This window comes from Mustelus asterias, chromosome 10 (genome assembly GCF_964213995.1).
Source record: "Mustelus asterias chromosome 10, sMusAst1.hap1.1, whole genome shotgun sequence".
Lineage (NCBI taxonomy): Eukaryota > Metazoa > Chordata > Chondrichthyes > Carcharhiniformes > Triakidae > Mustelus > Mustelus asterias.
Genome location: NC_135810.1, coordinates 1,668,029 through 1,688,731, shown reverse-complemented (window position 1 = coordinate 1,688,731; position 20,703 = coordinate 1,668,029). Strand labels below are relative to the sequence as shown.

The following is a 20,703-nucleotide window of genomic DNA, read 5'->3' as shown; positions in this document are numbered from 1 at the left end:
CCTTTTGGCTAAGGTCAAGGGTCAGGTCCAGCCCAGGATGGGGTGCAGTGCCTCATGTTGTCAGCTCAGATCTTGTTTGTCTCTCTTGTGGGGACCTTGAATTGGATTCAGTTGGATTTTGAATTTGATGTTTGGAGCAAGTGGGGAATGGATTTGGGTTTTCTCGCTCCATTCTGAGCGCTGGCTTTGTAACTTTGGGCTGTTGTAGATGATGCTCACACTGCCATCCTGTCAGCGGTGCAGGGAGTGGATGTTTGTGAATGAGGTGCAAATCAGGCAGGGCTGCTTTTCCCTGGGTGGTGTCGAGCTTCGAGTGTTGTTGGAGTTGCGCCCATCCAGGCAAGAGGATGGGGAGAGGTCCTGTCGAAGGCCTTTCAGTCCTGGTTCACCCAGAGGCGGGATGTGTGAGGGCCCCTCGGGCTGTTTGTCTGGTATGGAGCGTTCACATCACCGTGAATATCAAACTATCAAAATTACCCTGAGGCTCCGAGAGAGATTGGAACATTCTGTACAGAGAAAAGTTAGATTTGAAATGTTGTGGAATGTATTTTTATAAAGTTTGTGAATAAAGTATATTTTTGGGGAGAATCCCCAGGCATTCCAAGAGTGTTGGAGATGGAAGCTAGGATGGGTCAGACTGTGCGAACTGGAGACAGAGTTGGTGCAGGGTACAGCACGCCAAACCCTGCCAACAGCACACACACAGGTTCAGTGATGTTACCAAACCAATAAAGGCCAATAACATTCCCTGTCACAGATAGACCCATCACAACCACCTCATAGAGGCCTACATCTCAGCAAGAGACCATTTGGCCCATCATGCCTCTGGTTCTGGAAAGGTCCATTCTTTCCCCCATAACTCTGCATAGTTCTTCCCCTTAAAGTGTTTATCTAATTCCCTGTGGAAAGATACACTGGAATCTACTTCCACTGCCTTTCAGAGAATCCCTACAGTGCAGAAGGAGGCCATTGGGCCCATTGGGTTTGCACCAACTCACAGAGTATCTTACCCAGACTCTGGGGGCAGTACGGTAGCACACTGCCTCCTCACAGCGCCAGGGACCCGGGTTTGATTCCCAGTTTGGGTCATGGTGCGGAGTTTGCACATTCTCCCCGTGTCTGCGTGGGTTTCCTCCGGGTGTTCTTGTTTCCTCTCACAGTCCAAAAGACGTGCTGGTTAGGTGGATTGACCCAAACAGGCACCGGAGTGTGGCGTCCAGGGGAATTTCACAATAACTTCATTGCAGTGTTAATGTCAGCCTTACTCGTGACACTAATAAATAAACTTTACTCTCCTCCACCCTTTCCCCATAACTCCACACATTTATCATGGCTAATTATTCCAAGATGTGGAGATGCCGGCGTTGGACTGGGGTGGGCACAGTAAGAAGTCTCACAACACCAGGTTAAAGTCCAAAGGGTTATTTGGAATCACAAACTTTCAGAGCGCTGCTCCTTCCTCAGGTGAGTCACTTCTGAGTCACTTCACTCACCTGATGAAGGAGCAGCGCTCCGAAAGCTCGTAACTCCAAATAAACCTGTTGGACTTTAGCCTGGTGTTGTAATTATTCCAATCCACACATCTTGGGACACTAAGGGGTAATTTAGCACGGCCAATCCACCTAACCTGCACACATTTCAGACTGTGGGAGGAAATCGGAGCTCCCGGACGAAACCCACACAGACACGGAGAGAATGTGCAAACTCCACACAGACAGTGACCCAAGCCAAGAATCGAACTCGGGTCCCTGGAACTCGGGTCCCTGGAACTCGGGTCCCTGGAACTCGGGTCCCTGGAACTCGGGTCCCTGGCGCTGTGAGGCAGCAGTGGCGCTGTGCCAGACACTAGGCGCTTCCTCCCATTCCTCTCTCTGATTGGTGGGGGGAGTGTATGTAATTCAGGTTGTTGTTGGAAGGGGAACCAGTGTCCTTGCACAAGCATCATCTGAAATCACTGTTTCTGATGTTGTTTCCAGGAGTGATCACCTGCCTTCACCACTGCTTCAGCTGTACTCAAAACCGTCCCAGAATTCCCTCCCAGTGGACACTGCTCTGAAACCTTAACTTTATCAGAAATGCCACTAAACACCTCGAGTTGGAGTTTCTACTAACCACAGCGCCACCGTGCCGTCCTTACTGGGGTTCATACTGACAAACACACGGCCAACACCCCAATGAAAGATGGTGATCTGAAATGTTTGGGGGAATCGTGTTGTGGCTTCAGGAGTTCTCACCCGCCGGTGAGAGACCCGCCCACGCTGCCTCTCTTTGGGAAGGCCCGCCAGAGCACAAGCCAATCAGGTAATGGCGAGACCAGCCTTCAGCTGGAATCAGGACCTCAGGGGCCTGAGTCCCACTCACTGAGAGCAGCAACTCCTGTGTTCAGCAGCGCCACTGAGGAGCTGGTGGCCGCTGCTGGGATAACAGGCTGTAGAGTCGTACAAACATAGAAAATAGGTGCAGGAGGAGGCCATTCGGCCCTTCGAGGCTGCTCCGCCATTCAATATGATCACGGCTGATTGTGCACTTTCAGTATCCCACTCCCGCTTTCTCTCCATACCCTTTGATCCCTCTAGCCACAAAGGCCACATCCAGCTCCCTCTTGAACATGGGCAGCATGATGGCACACTGGGTTAGCATTGCTGCCTCACAGTGCCAGGGACCCAGGTTCGATTCCTGGCTTGGGTCACTGTCTGTGTGGAGTCTGCACCTTCTCCCGTGTCTGTGTGGGTTTCCTCCGGGTGCTCCGGTTTCCTCCCACAGTCCAAAGATGTGCAGGTTAGGTTGATTGGCCATGCTAAAATTGACCCTGGTGTCATGGGGATTAGCAGGGGTTACGTGTATAGGGCCTGGGTGGGATTGTGGTCAGTACAGTTGGGCTGAATGGCCTCCTTCTGTACTGTAGGGATGCAATGGATTCTATTCTATGGATATCAAATGAACTGGCCCCAGCAGCTTTCTGTGGGAGAGAATTCCATAGATTCACAACTCTCTGAGTGAAGAAGTTCTTCCTCATCTCAGTCCTGAATGGTTTACCCCTTATTCTTAGACTGTGACCCCTGGTTCAGGACTTCCCCAACATCGGGAACATTCTTCCCGCATCTAGCCTGCCAGAGTCACAGGATGACAGAGTGTCCCGGGTGGGGATTCGCAGTGGAGGAGGCGGCTGTAGGGAGTGGGATCAATGGCTGGTGGTGCTGAGCAGGAAAGGCAGGGGCGTGTCTCTCAGCGGGACCCCGTTACCCATGTCCAGTATCCCGATCAGGCACTGAGTGCCTTTGATTGAATCGCCCGCCCACCCTGGGGCATGACCAGCTGCCTGTATGGTGTTAGTTGCTGTTTGCACCGTATGGTCCTCCTCCTGCTGGGTTAACGTCAGCGGCACTGGGATGGGGCTTTTAAATGGTCATTAATTGGCCACCTACGGGCCTCAGTTGGCAGCAGGGTGTGTGTGTCGGTCGACCATGGGCATTCCAGCCCAGAATTGAATTATGGTGGAGATGGGCAGGGTGCCAGGTTTTGGTAAACACCGTCCTGTCTACACACATCCCCTTCTCACCTCCAAACTCATCATCAGCAAGGGCAGAAAATTCTGGTTGTTATCTCTCTTTCTCTCCCACAGATGCTGAGTGACAGGATACAATATCCCATTGGGATTGCAGTGAGCTGATATCTTACCGTATGTGAAACAATGGCTGCTGAATAATGGAGATTAGTTTAATATTCTGGAGTCATGTTTGTGGATCAGAGCGTTATTTCCACAGAAACAGCCCCGAGGTCACAGAATGGACAGGGTAGAGGTGGTGATGAGGTGGATTGTACATCACCTGAATAAAGAGATAGGTGGATAAGTCTGTCTGTATATCTGCATGTTGCAGGCAGTGGTATGATGAGATGATGGGTCTATTGTGTCAGAGATGAACAACTTAAGGTCCATGGGTTCCGTTACAGAATTACCCAACGATGTGGCCCAGGGGGAGGCCATGTGGCCCATCGTGCCTGTGTCAGCTCTTTGAGTCCCACCACCCTTTTCCCAAAGCCCTGCAATTCTTTCCTTTCCGGGGCCTCATCCGATTTCCGGTAGAAAGTTACAATTGAATCTTCCTCCACATCACAGCAACCTCCCCACATAACTAGCAAGCCTCTTGTACAGAGTGACCTTTCACCTTCAGCTGCAGGAAAGGTGGAGTTGTTTTTGTGTGTTGGGTGTATCACAACATCTGCAGTGCTTTGAAAGAAGTGATCTGGGTTGTTGTCTGTAGCAGGATGTGTTTTCTGTGCAGTGTGGTTTATTCTGGGTGGGTGAGATGATGAGGGTGGAGTAGGTGCAAGGCAGGAACCCATGTGAACAACACGGCAGCAAGTGGTGAGCTGGTGCTGGGCGCTGCACACACTGACCGTATTTCCAGCAAGGAGCCAAACAAAAAGCTCAAACAGACAAAAGCAAAGCTGGGTGTGTGGTCCCACAAACACACTGAAGAGTCTCCATGATCCGGGCTTCCCTCTGGCAGGCTGCTAGGATCCACACCACAATCCCTCCCAGTATCCAATGAATGCAGATCCCCAAATAAACACATCTACACTGAAACAGATCCCCAAAGAAACACGCAAACACATTTACAATGAACCTATTTCTATTTAGTTCTTGTCATTATGAAATTACTCTCCATCATTTCCAGAATTTTCTTACGGTCAGAACCAGCCTATACCCCCTCCCCCAACCCAATCCCCCCCCTTAACCCCATCAGAACCCCCCCAAGTCCCCTCCCCCACCAATCTCCCAAACCCCAAAGCCCCAAAACCGATCACCTGATCAATAATGCCCATTCCCCCTTCCCCGCCAATGTAAATCATCGCCTCCCACTCCCCTGCCTAATATTAAAAATACCCCCATGATATTTCCTCTCAAACCCTCCTCCCCAATAAACTCAAATGTCTCCACCCTATCCTCCCTGGCCCCACCATGTGCCCCAAAACCTCCGTCCCAGCCCAAAATCCAGCTTCACCCACCACAATCCTCAGCCCCCTCAGCCCAATCGCCCACATCCACCTCCTCAGCCAAAGCCCCTTCCCCAGTGACTCCCCATAATCCCATCTCCTGCCCAGTCCCTTTCACCCCAACGCTCTCTCCCACTTCCCCAACCCCATCGACCCCCCACACTCTCCTCCCAATAGGTTCCCACTCCCTGATTCTCCTGAATAGTTCAAATCCAGAGGTCAGTTTGATCAACCGGTGAACTTGACCTGGGATCTGGCTTGACAGGAAATTGGGACAAGTACAAATGAGGTGAGTCTGATTGTCCAATCATGTTAGAACATTCAAAGACATTCTCACGCTAAGTAGCGATAGGTTGGTGAGGTTGCAGCTGGATCTCGCTGTTGTTTGAAGGAAAGGGCGAGTGTTTTGATGCAGGAATATTAAGAGTGAGGGTGAGTATTGAGGAACTGCTGTTCAGTCGCTCCTTTCTGTTTCACTTTGCTCCATGTTTCCTGTTGAGTTTTACCTCCAGCCCCTTGCTTATTGGTGCTTTGCTTTTGCTCTCATTGGCTCTTTCTGTCAACGAGGATTTGCTTGCTTTGGGCTGAGAAAAGAAAACACAAAATGTGGATTAGGGAAAGAAAAACCCCAAATTAAACAAAACAAGTCGAATACTTTCAATTTTGCCTCAACCAAACACAGAGTTTTCCATCGAAAGTTTGACGCTAGTCTAATTAAAAAAAGAAAAGACTTTCTCCAGCACCTTTGATGATGGCTTTACAGCCAATCATTTCTGGCCACTGATGTAATATAAGAAACACAGCAGCCAATTTGTGCACAGCAAGCTCCCACAAACAGCAATGTCATCATGACAAATAAATCTATGGGCGAGATTTTCCAGCCGTGTTTGTCCCAAGACTGGAAAACCCTGCTAATCCCCCTGACACTAAGGGGCAATTTAGCATGGCCAATCCACCTAACCCGCACATCTTTGGATTGTGGGAGGAGACCGGAGAATCCGGAGGAAACCCACACAGACACGGGGAGAACGTGCAGACTCTGTACAGACAGTGACTCAAGACTGGGAATCGAACCCGGGTCTCTGGAGCTGTGAGGCAGCAGTGCGAACCACTGTGCCGCGCTTGGTGCAGCAGGGAGACTGGGCCTGGAGCAGTGCTGCTGTCCCATGGAGACTGAGGTAATTACCTTTGAGTGCTGCGCATTGAACCAGCCACGGGGGTATCGAGCAATGTGGTCCATGCGTTTCTCAGCTTTATACCAGTCCTCATGCCATTTGAGATGATCGTACTGGGGCTGCACCAACTTGAGGCGTTCCTGCATGGTCTTGTTCTCTTGACTAACTCTCAGCTGCTCTCGCTTTCGCTTCTCATGGTTCAAGCTGAGAATGGAAATGATGGCAGCGTAAGATAAAGCTCACAGTATTTCAGCTCACCCCCGAGTGCAGCCTACTCATTTATCACTTTGGAAGAGCAGTCGCTGTTATCATGTGGGCAGCGGCAGCAATCAACATACGCATAGCAAACTCCTACACAGAGGAGGTAAATAACCATTTGACACAATATTGGACAGGGCAATGAGGACAATTCTGCTGCTCTTATTCAAAATAGTGCCACGAGATCATGGTCAAACGGAGAGGACAAATGGGTCCTCGGCTTAATGTCTCATCCAAAAACTGGCACTTCCGACAGTGTAGCATTCCCTCAGTATGGCACTGGGAGTGTTAACGTGGATAAACGTGGGGATAATATTGCTGAATTGTATCACGAGAGTATGAGGCAGGGTTGGAAGACTATCATTTTGGTTTGTGTATCTCCTCCTGCCATTGGGCCCCTCAGCATCCTGTCTAAACCAACATTTCCAGCATTGTGATGTGCACTTTGGTTACCAACTCTGGTTGGACATATTCCGGGAGCTTTTAATCACATGACCTGCTCCCTCCAACCATTCTGCCACCTTCCCCCTCACCGCCATGTTCTGCCATTGGCCGCCCAACAAGCCTATCCTAACATTGACCCACACTCCCCTGTCAATTGGACGACACTCAGTCTCCAAACTGTCTGATTGGACGATGATTGTCTGTCAGTTGAACAGTCATTTTAATCCTGTCTCCAATCATTTTTAACTAAGAAACGTTAATTGGTAACGGACTTCAGGGGATCAACAGAGCTGTGAAATGGGCAGACACACGGCAAATGCAATTTACTGCAGAGAAATGTGAAGTGAGTGATTTTGCTCAGACTGAGGGTAAATCTATAACCAGAGGTGGTGCACGGTCAGAGCCGGTGGTGTTTGTGTATAAATCATAGAAACCCTACAGTACAGAAAGAGGCCATTCGGCCCATCGAGTCTGCACCGACCACAATCCCACCCAGGCCCTACCCCCACATATTTTACCCACTAATCCCTCTAACCCAAGCATCCCAGGACTCTAAGGGGCAATTTTGTTAACCTGGCCAATCAACCTAACCCGCACATCTTTGGACTGTGGGAGGAAACTGGAGCACCCGGAGGAAACCCACGCAGACACGAGGAGAATGTGCAAACTCCACACAGACAGTGACCCAAGCCGGGAATCGAACCCGGGACCCTGGAGCTGTGAAGCAGCAGTGCTAACCACTGTGCTACCGTGCCGCCCCAATGTGGCAGGGCAACTCTAGAAGGTTCTTAAAAAGTCAAATTGGGTCTTTGGTTTCATTAGTTAGGCAGCATGGTGGCACAATGGTTAGCACTGCTGCCTCATGGTGCCAGGGTCCCGGGTTCGATTCCGGCCTCTAGTCACTGTCCATGTGGAGTTTGCACGTTCTCCCCGTGTCTGCGTGGGTTTCTTCCGGGTGCCCCGGTTTCCTCCCACAGTCCAAAGATGGTGGATTGACCATGCTAAATTATCCCTTGGTGTCTGTCCCAAGATGTGTAGCTTGGGGGATTAGCAGTGATAAATGTGTGGGGTTATGGGGATAAGGTATGAGATGGGCCTGGGTAAGATGCTCTGTCAGAGAGTCAGTGCAGACTTGATGGGCCAAATGGCCTCTTTCTGCACTGTAGGGATTGTATGATTCGTAGAGGAATACAATACCAAAGAAAGACAGTTATATAAATCCGTTATAAAACACATTGCGCTCCAATGACAGGTCAGTGAGTTGAATCGTTAACTCTGTTTCTCTCTCCACTGATGCTGCCAGCTATGCTGACACATTCTCCAATTCTCACTCTTAAATTCATTTCCAGCATCTGCAATATTTGGCTTTTGTATCAGACCCCAGCTGGATACTGGGTACCCCTCCCCCACCCCTGCCCCCCCACCCCCCGCTCCCCCACCCCTCACTCCCCCACCCCTGCTCCCCCACCTCCCCTACCCCCTGCTCCCCCATCCCCCACTCCCCCACCCCCGCTCCCCCGACTCTGCTCCCCCACCCTCCGCTTCCCCACCCCCTGCCCCCCACCCCCTGCTCCCCCACCTCCCCCACCCCCTGCTCCCCCACCCCCTGCTCCCCCACCCCCGCTCCCCCGACTCTGCTCCCCACCCCCCGCTTCCCCACCCCTGCTCCCCACCCCCCGCTACCCACCCCCACTTCCCCAACTCTGCTCCCCCACCCCCTGCTCCCCCACCCCCTGCTCCCCCACCCCCCGCTCCCCCACCCCCTGCTCCCCCACCCCCCGCTCCCCCAACCCTGCCCCCCCACCCCCCGCTCCCCCACCCCTCGCTCTCCCACCCCTGCCCCCCACCCCTGCTCCCCCACCCCTGCTCCCCCAACCCTGCCCCCGCTCCCCCACCCCTCGCTCCCCCACCCCTCACTCCCCCACCTCTCACTCCCCCACCCCTGCTCCCCCACCCCCTGCTTCCCCACCCCCTGCTCCCCCACCCCCTGCTCCCCACCCCTGCTCCCCCAACACTGCCCCCCACCCCCCACTCCCCAACCCACTCCCCCACCCCCGCTCCCCCACCCCCCGCTCCCCCACCCCTCGCTCCTCCACCCCTGGTCCCCACCCCCGCTCCCCCACCCCCCGCTCCCCCACCCCCCACTCCCGTGCTCCCCCATCCCCTGCTCCCCACTCCCCTGCTCCCCCACCCTAGCTAAAAGTCATGGGGAGCCCAGCAAGTGGAACATTAGCTGTCCTGCTGTCATTTAACAGTTGTTGGCCCTGACAAGGTTGGCAGTGGAGTGCAGAGGAGAATGTTTCAGAGGTGAGGAACTTCAGTTGATGAGGAGAGTCTGGAGAAGCTTGAGATTGCCCTCCATAGAGAAGGTTAAAGGAGGAGATTGAACGAGGCGATGATGGAGTGAATCAGGAGGAAGTGTTTGCGCTGACAGGATGGTGGGTGAGTAGCTCGAGGGGCACAGGGTTACGGGTGTTGGCTGCATTTGGCATGGAATCATAGAATCATAGAAACCCTACAGTGCAGAAGGAGGCCATTCGGCCCATCGAGTCTGCACCGACCACAATCCCACCCAGGCCCCACCCCCACATATTTACCCGCTAATCCCTCTAACCTACGCATCCCAGGACTCTAAGGGGCAATTTTTAACCTGGCCAATCAACCTAACCCGCACATCTTTGGACTGTGGGAGGAAACCGGAGCACCCGGAGGAAACCCACGCAGACACAAGGAGAATGTGCAAACTCCACACAGACAGTGACCCGAGCCGGGAATCGAACCCGGGACCCTGGAGCTGTGAAGCAGCAGTGCTAACCACTGTGCTACCATGCCGCATCAATGGTGCATCAATGGTGCACTTTGCGCACGTGCGAATGAACTGCATTACACACACGGTGATAATCCCCAACAGCTCCCCAGGCAATCTCTAATTCATCTCCCGTGGGGCCCATTGAATACGAGTACCCTCGGTAACAGACAATGGCTTGCCCAGGTGGAACTCATCATTTGAGTCCTCTATAAGGCAGACACTGAGTAGAAGCTGCCCTGGCTGGGACGTGTCTATGTACGCCGCGGTGTAGTGCCTTTAATTTATGTTTAAAAATAAATACTGTTCCTTTCCACTCGAGCTTCCTGAGCTATTACACATACACTGAGCATTCTCAATGGCTGTGGCAACACACACACAGCGTGATGTGATGTAACACGAGGATGTCGAACCTACGCAGTGAGTTGTGATTCTGAAGGTGCTGCCCGGAAAGCAGATTCAATTGGAACTTTCAATCGGGGAAATGGGAGAAACACTTGGAGGAATTCTTTTTCCACAGTGCTGTGGGACGGAGCAGGGAGAGTGGAGCTAATTGGATTGCTCTTTCAAAGAGCTGCCCCAGGCTTGATGGGCTGAATGGCCTCCTTCTGCGCTGTGTGGTTCAATGAAAATAAAAACTTGCCGCAGCACTGAGACACCAAACATCTGGATGATTCCAGACTTTGCAAGCACAGAGTCAGGACTGTCACCTCTTGGCTTTATACTCATTCTTGTTGTCAATTCGACCTGTGGTCCTCATGATGGTCGACATCTTTTGAAGCAACAGCTGGTTATCTCGCTCAATGGTGGACAGCCTCTCCTCATCCAGCTGTGAGGTTAGAAATGAAATACAGTCAGCGCCTCTGAACTCCATTCCTTATGGGAAAGTACACTCCATGAAACTCACCTTCTGGCCACGGCAGATTGTCGAGGAAACGTTGTCAGTCTCCCAGAAACAGACTTGGGCCTGAACTTTCCAGTTGTTCCTCCCACTGGCACACCCCTCACACCCCCCGCCACAACTCATCCCCTGCCCCGGGTTTTCCCGGCAGCGAGGTGTTCATTCAACCAGAAATCCCGTTGACAGCGGGGGGACCAGAAGATCCCACCACAGGCCAATGGGGTGTCGCCTCCTCCTGCCCTGAAACACAGGGCGGGTTGTGTGGAAAATCCTGTTCATCTCATATTTACGCTGACCTTTTATAACCCCAGCGTGCCCCAAATCACCTTACAACCAATTAAGTGCTTTTGAAGGGATGAGGGAAACACAGCAGGAAATATGCATAGAGCAAGATCCCATGAATTCCGACCGATTTGAGATGTTAACTCTGTTTCTCTCTCTCCACAGATTCTGCCAGACCTGCTGAGTGTTTGCACCTCAACACTGACCTCTGACAGTGCGGCATTCCCTCAGTGCTGACCCACTGACAGTGCGGCATTCCCTCAGTACTGACCCTCTGACAGTGCGGCATTCCCTCAGTGCTGACCCACTGACAGTGCAGCACTCCCTCAGCACTGACCCTCTGACAGTGCGGTGCTCCCCAAGTGCTGACCCTCTGACAGTGCAGCACTCCCTCAGTGCTGACCCTCTGACAGTGCGGCACTCCCTCAGTACTGACCCTCTGACAGTGCAGCACTCCCTCAGCACTGACCCTCTGACAGTGCGGCACTCCCTCAGTAATGACCCTCTGACAGTGCGGCACTCCCTCAGCACTGAACCACTGACAGTGCAGCACTCCCTCAGTAATGACCCTCTGACAGTGCGGCACTCCCTCAGCACTGACCCTCTGACACTGCGGCACTCCCTCAGTACTGACCCTCTGACAGTGCAGCACTCCGTCAGCACTGACCCTCTGACAGTGTGTCATTCCCTCAGTACTGACCCTCTGACAGTGTGTCATTCCCTCAGCACTGACCCTCTGACAGTGTGTCATTCCCTCAGTACTGACCCTCTGACAGTGCGGCACTCCCTCAGTACTGACCCTCTGACAGTGTGTCATTCCCTCAGCACTGACCCTCTGACAGTGTGTCATTCCCTCAGTACTGACCCTCTGACAGTGTGTCATTCCCTCAGTACTGACCCTCTGACAGTGTGTCATTCCCTCAGCACTGACCCTCTGACAGTGCGGCACTCCCTCAGCACTGACCCTCTGACAGTGTGTCATTCCCTCAGTACTGACCCTCTGACAGTGCGGCACTCCCTCAGTACTGACCCTCTGACAGTGCGGCACTCCCTCAGCACTGACCCTCTGGCAGTGCGGCACTCCCTCAGCACTGACCCTCTGACAGTGCGGCACTCCCTCAGCACTGACCCTCTGACAGTGCGGCACTCCCTCAGTACTGACCCTCTGACAGTGCGGCACTCCCTCAGTACTGACCCTCTGACAGTGCGGCACTCCCTCAGTACTGACCCTCTGACAGTGCGGCACTCACTCAGCACTGACCCTCTGACAGTGCGGCACTCCCTCAGTACTGACCCTCTGACAGTGCGGCACTCCCTCAGTACTGCACCAGGAGAATCAGCCTCAAATCTCTGGAACGAAATTTGAACAGTGTCTCAGGGTGACTCTGCATCTTCGGGGTGGGCGGTAGGGGCCGGGGGTCTGTGCGGGAGGCCAGGAAGATGCTGAGGGAGGGGGGAAATTAAAGTTTTAAAATGACGAAGCAATTTGACATCCTTGACGTTTATACCCAGTGACCCCACATGCTGAGAATGAATTATAATCAACCATCAACTTAGCAAAAGAACAAAGAAAGAAACGGCAGGAAATTCGAATATATCCGCAATTACCTTCAGCTTCTTAAATTTCAGGCTGAGGTGAGGGTAGGTTTCGGGAGAGTTGTTGTCAATTGTTGGTTTTGCGGCTTTTATCTGCAAGACAAGGTTAAATAAAACCGGATATCAAATAATTAAGAAGCACAGCCACTGCTTTAGTTTTCAAGTTTATTTATTAGTGTCACATTAACATTACATTAACACTGCAATGAAGTTACTGTGAAAATCCCCCAGTCGCCACACTCCGGCACCTGTTTGGGTACACTGAGGGAGAATTTAGCACGGTCAATACACCCTAACCAGCATGTCTTTCGGACTGTGGGAGGAAACCGGAGCACCCGGAGGAAACCCACGCAGACACGGGGAGAACGTGCAAACTCCACACAGGCAGTGACCCAAGGCGGGAATCGAACCCGGGTCCCTGGCGCTGTGAGGCAGCAGTGCTAACCCACTGTGCCACCGTGCACGAGTCCACTCAACCTATGCTGAATGGAGCTGTCAGTTTGATAAAATCAACTCCCAATTAGATCTGAAATTGGATAAGTTAATCAGGCGTAGAACAATCCCAACAGAAGGGTCAGATGAACTTCAGATGAGGTTTTCTTGGCTTATATCATTTTATCTCTCACAGTTTAGCTGATAACATGATGGCGGTGTGTTGGCAAAGCGGAGAGGTTTTTGTATATATCAATTGTGTTATAAAAAACATCAATATTTACTGGGAGCACCATTCATTCCCTCAGTCCCGCTCTGCTGTTCAATTGGATCAAAGCTGATTAGATCTTAACTCCATCTTCTCGCCTTGGTTCCATAAACCTTAATACGCGCAGCTCGAAAAATGATTTATCATTCTCACTTTGAAATTCCTCATTAACCATCAGTTAACTCGAGGTATTTTTATGTTGCGAGATGTCACATGCAGCATGGACACTGGCAACGAGCTATCAGCTGTACGCTCTATACCATTGGTGTGGTCAGTACTGAAGGGGTTTGATTCATTGACCAACAAACCCATTTCATTGGTACATGTCAATGATTATTTTTGCATCTCACTGGACGGATTGTAAGTCCGCTGTTCGATGAACCGAGATAGGGAACAGTGTTGATGAGAAACATTGATTTTTAAACCAGCCCCAGAGTTCCTGGGCTAGAGAGGGCAGAAAGCCTAATTCCCGAATCCGCCCCACCCCCAAGGGAGGGAGGGGTGGGCGTCAGATCATGGGAGGGAAACCATTTGCCCCCTCCAACACTACCCTCCCCACCCCCACCCCCAACACTGAGTCAGTTAGGATTATATTCGCTGGAGTTCAGAAGATGTGCGGGTTAGGTTGATTGGCCAGGTTAAAAATTGCGCCTTAGAGTCCTGGGATGCGTAGGTTAGAGGGATTAGTGGGTAAATATGTGGGGGTAGGGCCTGGGTGGGACTGTGGTCGGTGCAGACTCGATGGGCCGAATGGCCTCCTTCTGCACTGTAGGGTTTCTATGATTTCTATGAAGAATGAGGGTGTTCTATAGAACCTATAAAATTCTAACAGGACTGGACAGGGTAGATGCAGGGAGGATGTTCCCGATGGTGGGGGAGTCCAGAACCAGGGGTCACAGTCTGAGGATACAGGGTAGACCGTTTAGGTCAGAGGTGAGGAGACATTTCTTCACCCAGTGAGTGGTCCACCTGTGGAATTCGCCAACACAGGAAGCAGTTGAGGCCAAAACAGAATATGTTTTCAAGAAGCAGTTAGATTTCGCACTTGAGATGAAGGGGATCAAAGGATTTGGGAGGGAGGCGGGGTCAGGCTATTGAGTTGGATGATCAGCCATGATCAAAATGAATGGTGGAGCAGACTTGAAGGGCCGAATGGCCTCCTGCTCCTATGTTTCTCTATTTCTATATCAAGGGGGACAGTATGGGAGGGTGTTGGATACTTTCCCGGAGATTTCATCACAACCCTTCTCCCACTTTTAACGGCCACCCCCACAATCTTCCTATTGGTCACCTTCCCACGGAAAACCAAAAGTTAAACAATCCCTTCTGATTGGATGATTGTCTGTTACTCAATCTTTTTCTCCCCCTGTCCAATGTTTTTATAACTAGTTAACAAGAATGTTCAAAGAATGATTTTATCAACTGCACTTTTTAACACAGTGTTGGCGAATATTCTCCTGGGCACTTTGCTCCCAGCAGTGAGATTCAGTCATTCCTGGACAACCCAAAGGAGGGGTTGGTAACACTGGGTGCCAGGATTCCACAGGCTTCCATTGTGAAGGTCTTTAGTAATCAATCACAGAACAATCGATGATCCTGTCTAGCTGCACAGAGCAAAAAAAATCTTTAAACTTTGGCCGAGTTGAATCAATTTTCAAATTAACCAGGCTCCCTAACCGAGCTCCACTAACCAGGGTCCACTAACCAGGCTCCATTAACTGGGCTCCACTAATCAGGCTCCGCTAACCAGGCTCCACCAACCAGGCTCCACTAACCATGCTCCACCAACCAGGTTCCACTAACCTGGCTCCACTAACTAGGCCCCCCAAGCCAGGCTCCACTGACCAGGCTCCCCTAACCAAGTTCCACTAACCAGGCTCCATTGACTTGGTTCCGCTAATCAGACTCCATTAACCTGGCTCCACTAACCTGGCTCTGCTAACCAGGCTCCACTAACCAGGTTCCAATAACCTGGCTCCACTAACCGTGCTCCCCTAGCCAGGCTCCACTAACCAGGCTCCACTAACCAGGCTCCCCTAACCAGGCTCCCCTAACCAGGCTCCCCTATCCAGGCTCTACTAACGAGGCTCCCCTATCCAGGCTCCACTAACCAGGCTCCCTAACCAGGCTTCACTAACCAGGCTCTACTAACCAGGTTCCACCAACCAGGCTCCACTAACCAGGCTCCACCAACCAGGCTCCACTAACCAGGTTCCACTAACCTGGCTCCACTAACCAGGCTCCAGTAACCTGGCTCCACTAGCCTGCCTCCATATACAGGCTCCTCCAAACAGGCTCCGCTAACCTGGCTCCCCTAACCAGGCTCCCCTACCCAGGCTCCACTAACCTGGCTCCCCTAACTAGGCTCCACTAACCATGCTCCCCTAGCCAGGCTCCACTAACCATCTCCCCTAACCAGGCTCCACTAACCAGGCTCCACTAACCAGACTCCCCTAACCAGGCTCCCCTATCCAGGCTCTACTAACGAGGCTCCCCTATCCAGGCTCCACTAACCAGGCTCCCTAACCAGGCTCCACTAACCAGGCTCTACTAACCAGGTTCCACCAACCAGGCTCCACTAACCAGACTCCACCAACCAGGCTCCACTAACCAGGTTCCACTAACCTGGCTCCACTAGCCTGCCTCCATATACAGGCTCCTCCAAACAGGCTCCGCTAACCTGGCTCCACTAACCAGACTCCCTAACCAGGCTCACCTAACCAGGCTCCCCTAACCGGGCTTCACTAGCCTGGCTCCGCTAACCTGGCTCCACTAACCAGACTCCCCTATCCAGGCTCACTAACCAGGCTCCCAAACAAGCTCCCCTAACCAGGCTCCACCATCCAGGCTCCGCCAACCAGAGTCCGCCAACCAGGCTCCACTAACCAGGCTCCACTTACCTGGCTCTGCTAACCAGACTCCACCATCAGGGCTCCCCTAGCCAGGCTGCACTAATCAGGCTCCCCTATCCCGGCTCCACTAACTAGGCTCCACTAACTTGGCTCCGCTAACCAGGCTCCACTAACCAGACTCCCCTAACCTGGCTCCGCTAACCAGGCTCCACTAACCAGGCTCTGCTAACCAGTCTCCCCCAACCAGTTCCCCCAGCCAGGCTCCTTTAACCAGATCCTGCCACACAATGTAAATCGTTGCTATAAGAGGGGTAAGTTATTTCTTCCCTCTCTATCTCTATACTCGGCTCCTTCTCTCTTGGGCAATTGCAAGAGCTCTCTTGCTGCTAATTGCAATGAGCCATTTAATCATCCGTTAAAATCTCCTACCCCTGAGAACGTGACAGCCGCTGCTTAAAACTGGTGAACTCTCCACAGCCTGCCTCAATTTCAAAAGCTGACAAAAACACATCTGCCTCTTCAAGCTGGGAGGAGGGAGTGGGCAGATCTCACAACCACATTGAGAGGCTGAACTTCTTGTGTGATTCACAGCATTGAAGTCCCATAAATGTTTACATGGGCTGTGAACTATAACCAGACTTGACAATCACAAGCTTTCTACCAACACATGGATTTCATTTAATGGCCAAACATCTGTAGCACTCTAGAACATTATTGACCTCACTCAGTCCATCACGCAAATACTTTCTGTTTCCATGGCAACCTCTTGGTTCCTCCATACAAGCTGCCACTTACAATGAAACCTGTCCAATGAAGTTCAGAAGCACGCACTCTGGCACTGAAAATCAGCAGAAATTAATGCAGCTTCTCTGAAATCACAACACAACATGATTCAGACTCTTACAAAGCAGTATGAGCCATTCATCCCATCGCACCAATGCCAGCACTTTGAAAGGGCGACCCAATTAGTCACAGACAGCTCTTTCTCCATAGTCCCGCAACATTTTCCCCTCAAGTTTGTAACCAGTTGGTGATGTTGGTTGCTTGGGTAATGCAAACTCCAAAAGCTGTGAAAATCTATGCTGCTGCATATCGACATTCCGCTCGCTGCAAGGTGGGAAATCTCACCAGGATATCTCGGGCCAATATTTGCAAAATGATAAAATAAATGGACCTGCCTTAATAGACCTTGTGGTTACTGGCCATATAAAAAATAAACAATGCAAGCTTAATTAAACTGTGATGAATTATACATTGTTTGCACCAGTTACAAAAACAATTCATCAAAAAGCAGCAGGTTTATGCAAAGCTATTTGAATTATTTCTGAAATGAAACGTGTTAGCATAATGAAACATTTTAATGCAGTATCCTTTATGAAGGAAAGTGATTGACAGATTGGCTTCAGTGAGTGTTTCTGTTTGAAACCAGTTCATTCAATTAAAACAGCGGAGAGATTGGCATTTATACAGCAGAGAGAGGAACAGTTCACATTTCCAGTCAAATATGACTGTTCTCCAGGTTCCAAAAAAGAACCGCATTTGCCTCAAAACATTAACTCGGTTTCTCTCCCTGCCAATGACGCTGAGTTTTTCCAGCATTTTCTGTTTCTTATTTAAGACGGTATTTTGCTTTTGTATTATATTTGCGTTTATGTGGCTCCTTTTGGCACCTCAGCATTTTGTAGAATCACAGAATCCCTACAGTGCAGACGAAGGCCCTTCAGCCCATCAAGTCTGCACCGACTCTGACAGAATATCTTACCCAGGCCTTCTGCCCCGTCCTATCCCCATCACCCCAAGCATTTACCCTGCTAACCCCCACATCTTTGGACACTAAGGAGCAATGTAGCATGGCCAATGCACCTAACCAGCACATCTTTTGGACTGTGGGAGGAAACAGGAGCACCTGCAGGAAACCCACGCAGACACGGGGAGAACGTGCAGACTCTGCACAGACAGTGACCCGAAGCCAGAATTGAACCCATCTCCCTGGCGCTGTGAGGCAGCAGTGCTAAACACTGGGCCACCCTTGCAAAACACTGTAGCCAATAAAATAGTTTTTTAACATTCTTGCTGTTATAAGGCGAGAGACAATCTCCCTGTCTGGAATGAGCCGCGGTGTCGTCTGGGGCTCGTTAAGGAATGTCAATTTGCTTTCATTTCTCAGCAAGGTGGCAACTGAGTTAGAGAGAGAGAGACCTCGGAAAGTCACTCCTGTCGCCTGGTGACCAGAGCGGCCAACCTGTTACAGCAAACTGTTTACATACAGGATTTACATGGTAACTTTAGTCTTTCCATCGAAATATAAAAGCAAGAGAAAGCGACGGGGAAATCGAGCATATCATTATAAACAGTTAATAGTTTCCTGCATCCACATTATATTCCAGTAAATGTTTAAGCTGAAATGGTTGGAAAGACCAGGAGGAGATACTTTGAAAAAGGAACGCCCCCCTATATACGCTAATTGTCTGTTTAAATTGACATTTCTCTACATTTATGTACCAACCATTTGGCCGCTGGCTGGTACCACAGGCAGTGTCAAGCTGATTTATTGCTAGCCTTTCTCTCTTCTCCCTTACCTTGCGCCGGTGTTCATGGTAACTAGCACGGTCCCATTTTTCCTGTAAGTATTTGCTGCCACTGGGGAGAATGGGCTGATAGGCACGGTGCATGGCAGACTCGGGGTTCACCAGCTGCAGCCTGGCACAGGGTGGCACAGGGTGGCTGCGATGCAGGTTTAAGGGGATCCGGGGCTGCCGAGTATCCGGCGTGTTTGTGTCGGCTCATATGTCAGTTGCTATGACAAGCGAGCGAGTAGCTGGATCTTGTGTTCCATGTGTTTGACCAGGGGCTGGTGAAACGTGGTGAAAAACGCTGCTCCTTTCTCCCAGCTTCCCTGTCCACCGGCCTTGCGCTATGTGATGTACACAGAAGCTCCCATTCACCCCTCTCTCTGAGAGGGAAATCTAGAGAGGTTGCAGAACATTTAGCAGCAGTGGACGGGAGGAAAGTTATAGCTTGAGTGGCCGAAGGTCGCCTGGGTTTATGTACAATCACTGTTGTCAAGTGGCAAATATAGCAGTCAATTTACACCCAGTAAATTCAATAACACAGCAAATAGAATGAATGAATCACAGAATTCGGCCCATCATGTCTGTGCTAGCTCCCCGAAGGAGCAATTCACTTGTGCCACTCCCCTGCCTTTTCTCCCTGATGTGGCGATGCCAGCATTGGACTGGGATGGGCCCAGTAAGAAGTCTCACAACACCAGGTTAAAGCCCATCATGTGAGTGAAGGAGCATCTCTCGGAAAGCTCGTGATTCCAAATGAATCTGTTGGACTTTAACCTGGTGTTGTGGGACTTCTTTCTTCTCCCTGTAGCCCTTCACCTTCTTCCTTTGCAAATACTCATCACATTTCCTCTTGCATTCCACCACTGACACTGCCTCCATTATCCTCAGGCAATGCATTCCAGATCCTAACCACACACTGAGTAAAAACAATGTTTCTCACATTGTCATTGCTCTTTTGCCAATTACCTTATAGCATTCACCTTTCAATCTCAATTCTTCCACCAATGGGAAGTTTCTCTCTATCTACTCTGCCCAAGCCCCTCATGATTTTGAACACCTCTATCAAATCATAGAATCCCCACAGTGCAGAAGGAGGCCATTTGGCCCATGGACTCTGCACCAACTTTCCAAAACAGCATCTTACCCAGACCCAATCCATTGCCCTATACCCTGTGCATTTAGCATGGCCAATCATCCTAACCTGCACATCTTTGGACACTAAGGGGCAATTTAGCATGGCCAATCCACCTAACTTACACATCTTTGGACCGTGGGAGGAAACCGGAGCACCCGGAGGAAACCCACGCAGACACGGGGAGAACATGCAAGCTCCACACAAACAATCACCCAAACCAGAATTGAACCCAGGTCCCTGGTGCTGTGAGGCAGCAGTGCTAACGACTATGCCACCGTGCCACCCTCTCAACCTTCTCGTTTCCAAGTAAACAGTCCCAACTTCTCCAATCTATCTTCAGAACCAAAGTTACTCATCCTTCAAACCATTCCTGTGAATCTTTTCTGCACTCTCGCCAATATCTTCCCACCCTTCCCAAAATGTGGCCCCAGAACAGTGTGCAATATTCCAGTCGAGGCTGAGCCAGTCTTTTATACATGTTTAACATAACTTCCTTGCTTTTGTGCTCTGTGTCCCTATTAATAACGGAAATTTAATCCTAATTAATTTGTGGGATAGAGCAGCAACTTGATCCAAAAGGTTAGTCAAGTGCAGACAATTTTTTTTTTGTAGTTGGTTCATTGAGGGATGAATGCTGGCCAAGACACTGGGAAGCACTATCATGTTTATGTTCAAAATAATGACTTGGGATCCTTTACATCCACCAGAGAGGGCAGACAGGGTCCTGATTCAATATTCCATCTATAAGACAGTTCAGCACTCCCTCAGCACTGCAGTGAAGTGTCAGCGTAGGTTATGGGTTCAAATCTCAAAGAGAACAAAGAACAAAGAAAAGTACAGCACAGGAACAGGCCCTTCGGCCCACCAAGCCTGTGCTGATCATGCTGCCCGACTGAACTAAAAAAAACCAAAGAAATCTCGAGAGTGAGATTTGAACTGACAACCTTCTGACTCTGCAGTAAGTGAAATATCCGCCCTGGTGA

General features: G+C 50.8%; 1 protein-coding gene across 1 annotated transcript; it reads right to left on the bottom strand.

Annotated features, from left to right (window-relative positions):
* Positions 1–5,471: 5,471 nt before the first annotated feature.
* LOC144499991 (sperm axonemal maintenance protein CFAP97D1-like) lies at positions 5,472–18,684 on the bottom strand. The gene is made up of 5 exons (XM_078222727.1): positions 18,592–18,684; positions 12,473–12,553; positions 10,392–10,510; positions 6,185–6,377; positions 5,472–5,582 (listed from the first exon to the last, which is right to left on the bottom strand). Exons 1-5 carry the CDS (start codon positions 18,682–18,684, stop codon positions 5,472–5,474), a joined length of 597 nt encoding a protein of 198 aa, XP_078078853.1.
* Positions 18,685–20,703: the final 2,019 nt, after the last annotated feature.

What these genes read in the sequence shown, in the direction of transcription:
- LOC144499991 (XM_078222727.1), bottom strand. Translation starts at nt 18,684, where the DNA reads ATGCACCGTGCCTATCAGCCCATTCTCCCCAGTGGCAGCAAATACTTA. An exon ending in TGAAATTTAAGAAGCTGAAG is followed by an intron (nt 10,511 to 12,472) that starts GTAATTGCGGAT and finishes CTAACCTCACAG; the next exon opens with CTGGATGAGGAGAGGCTGTC. An exon ending in AATGAGTATAAAGCCAAGAG is followed by an intron (nt 6,378 to 10,391) that starts GTGACAGTCCTG and finishes TTCCATTCTCAG; the next exon opens with CTTGAACCATGAGAAGCGAA.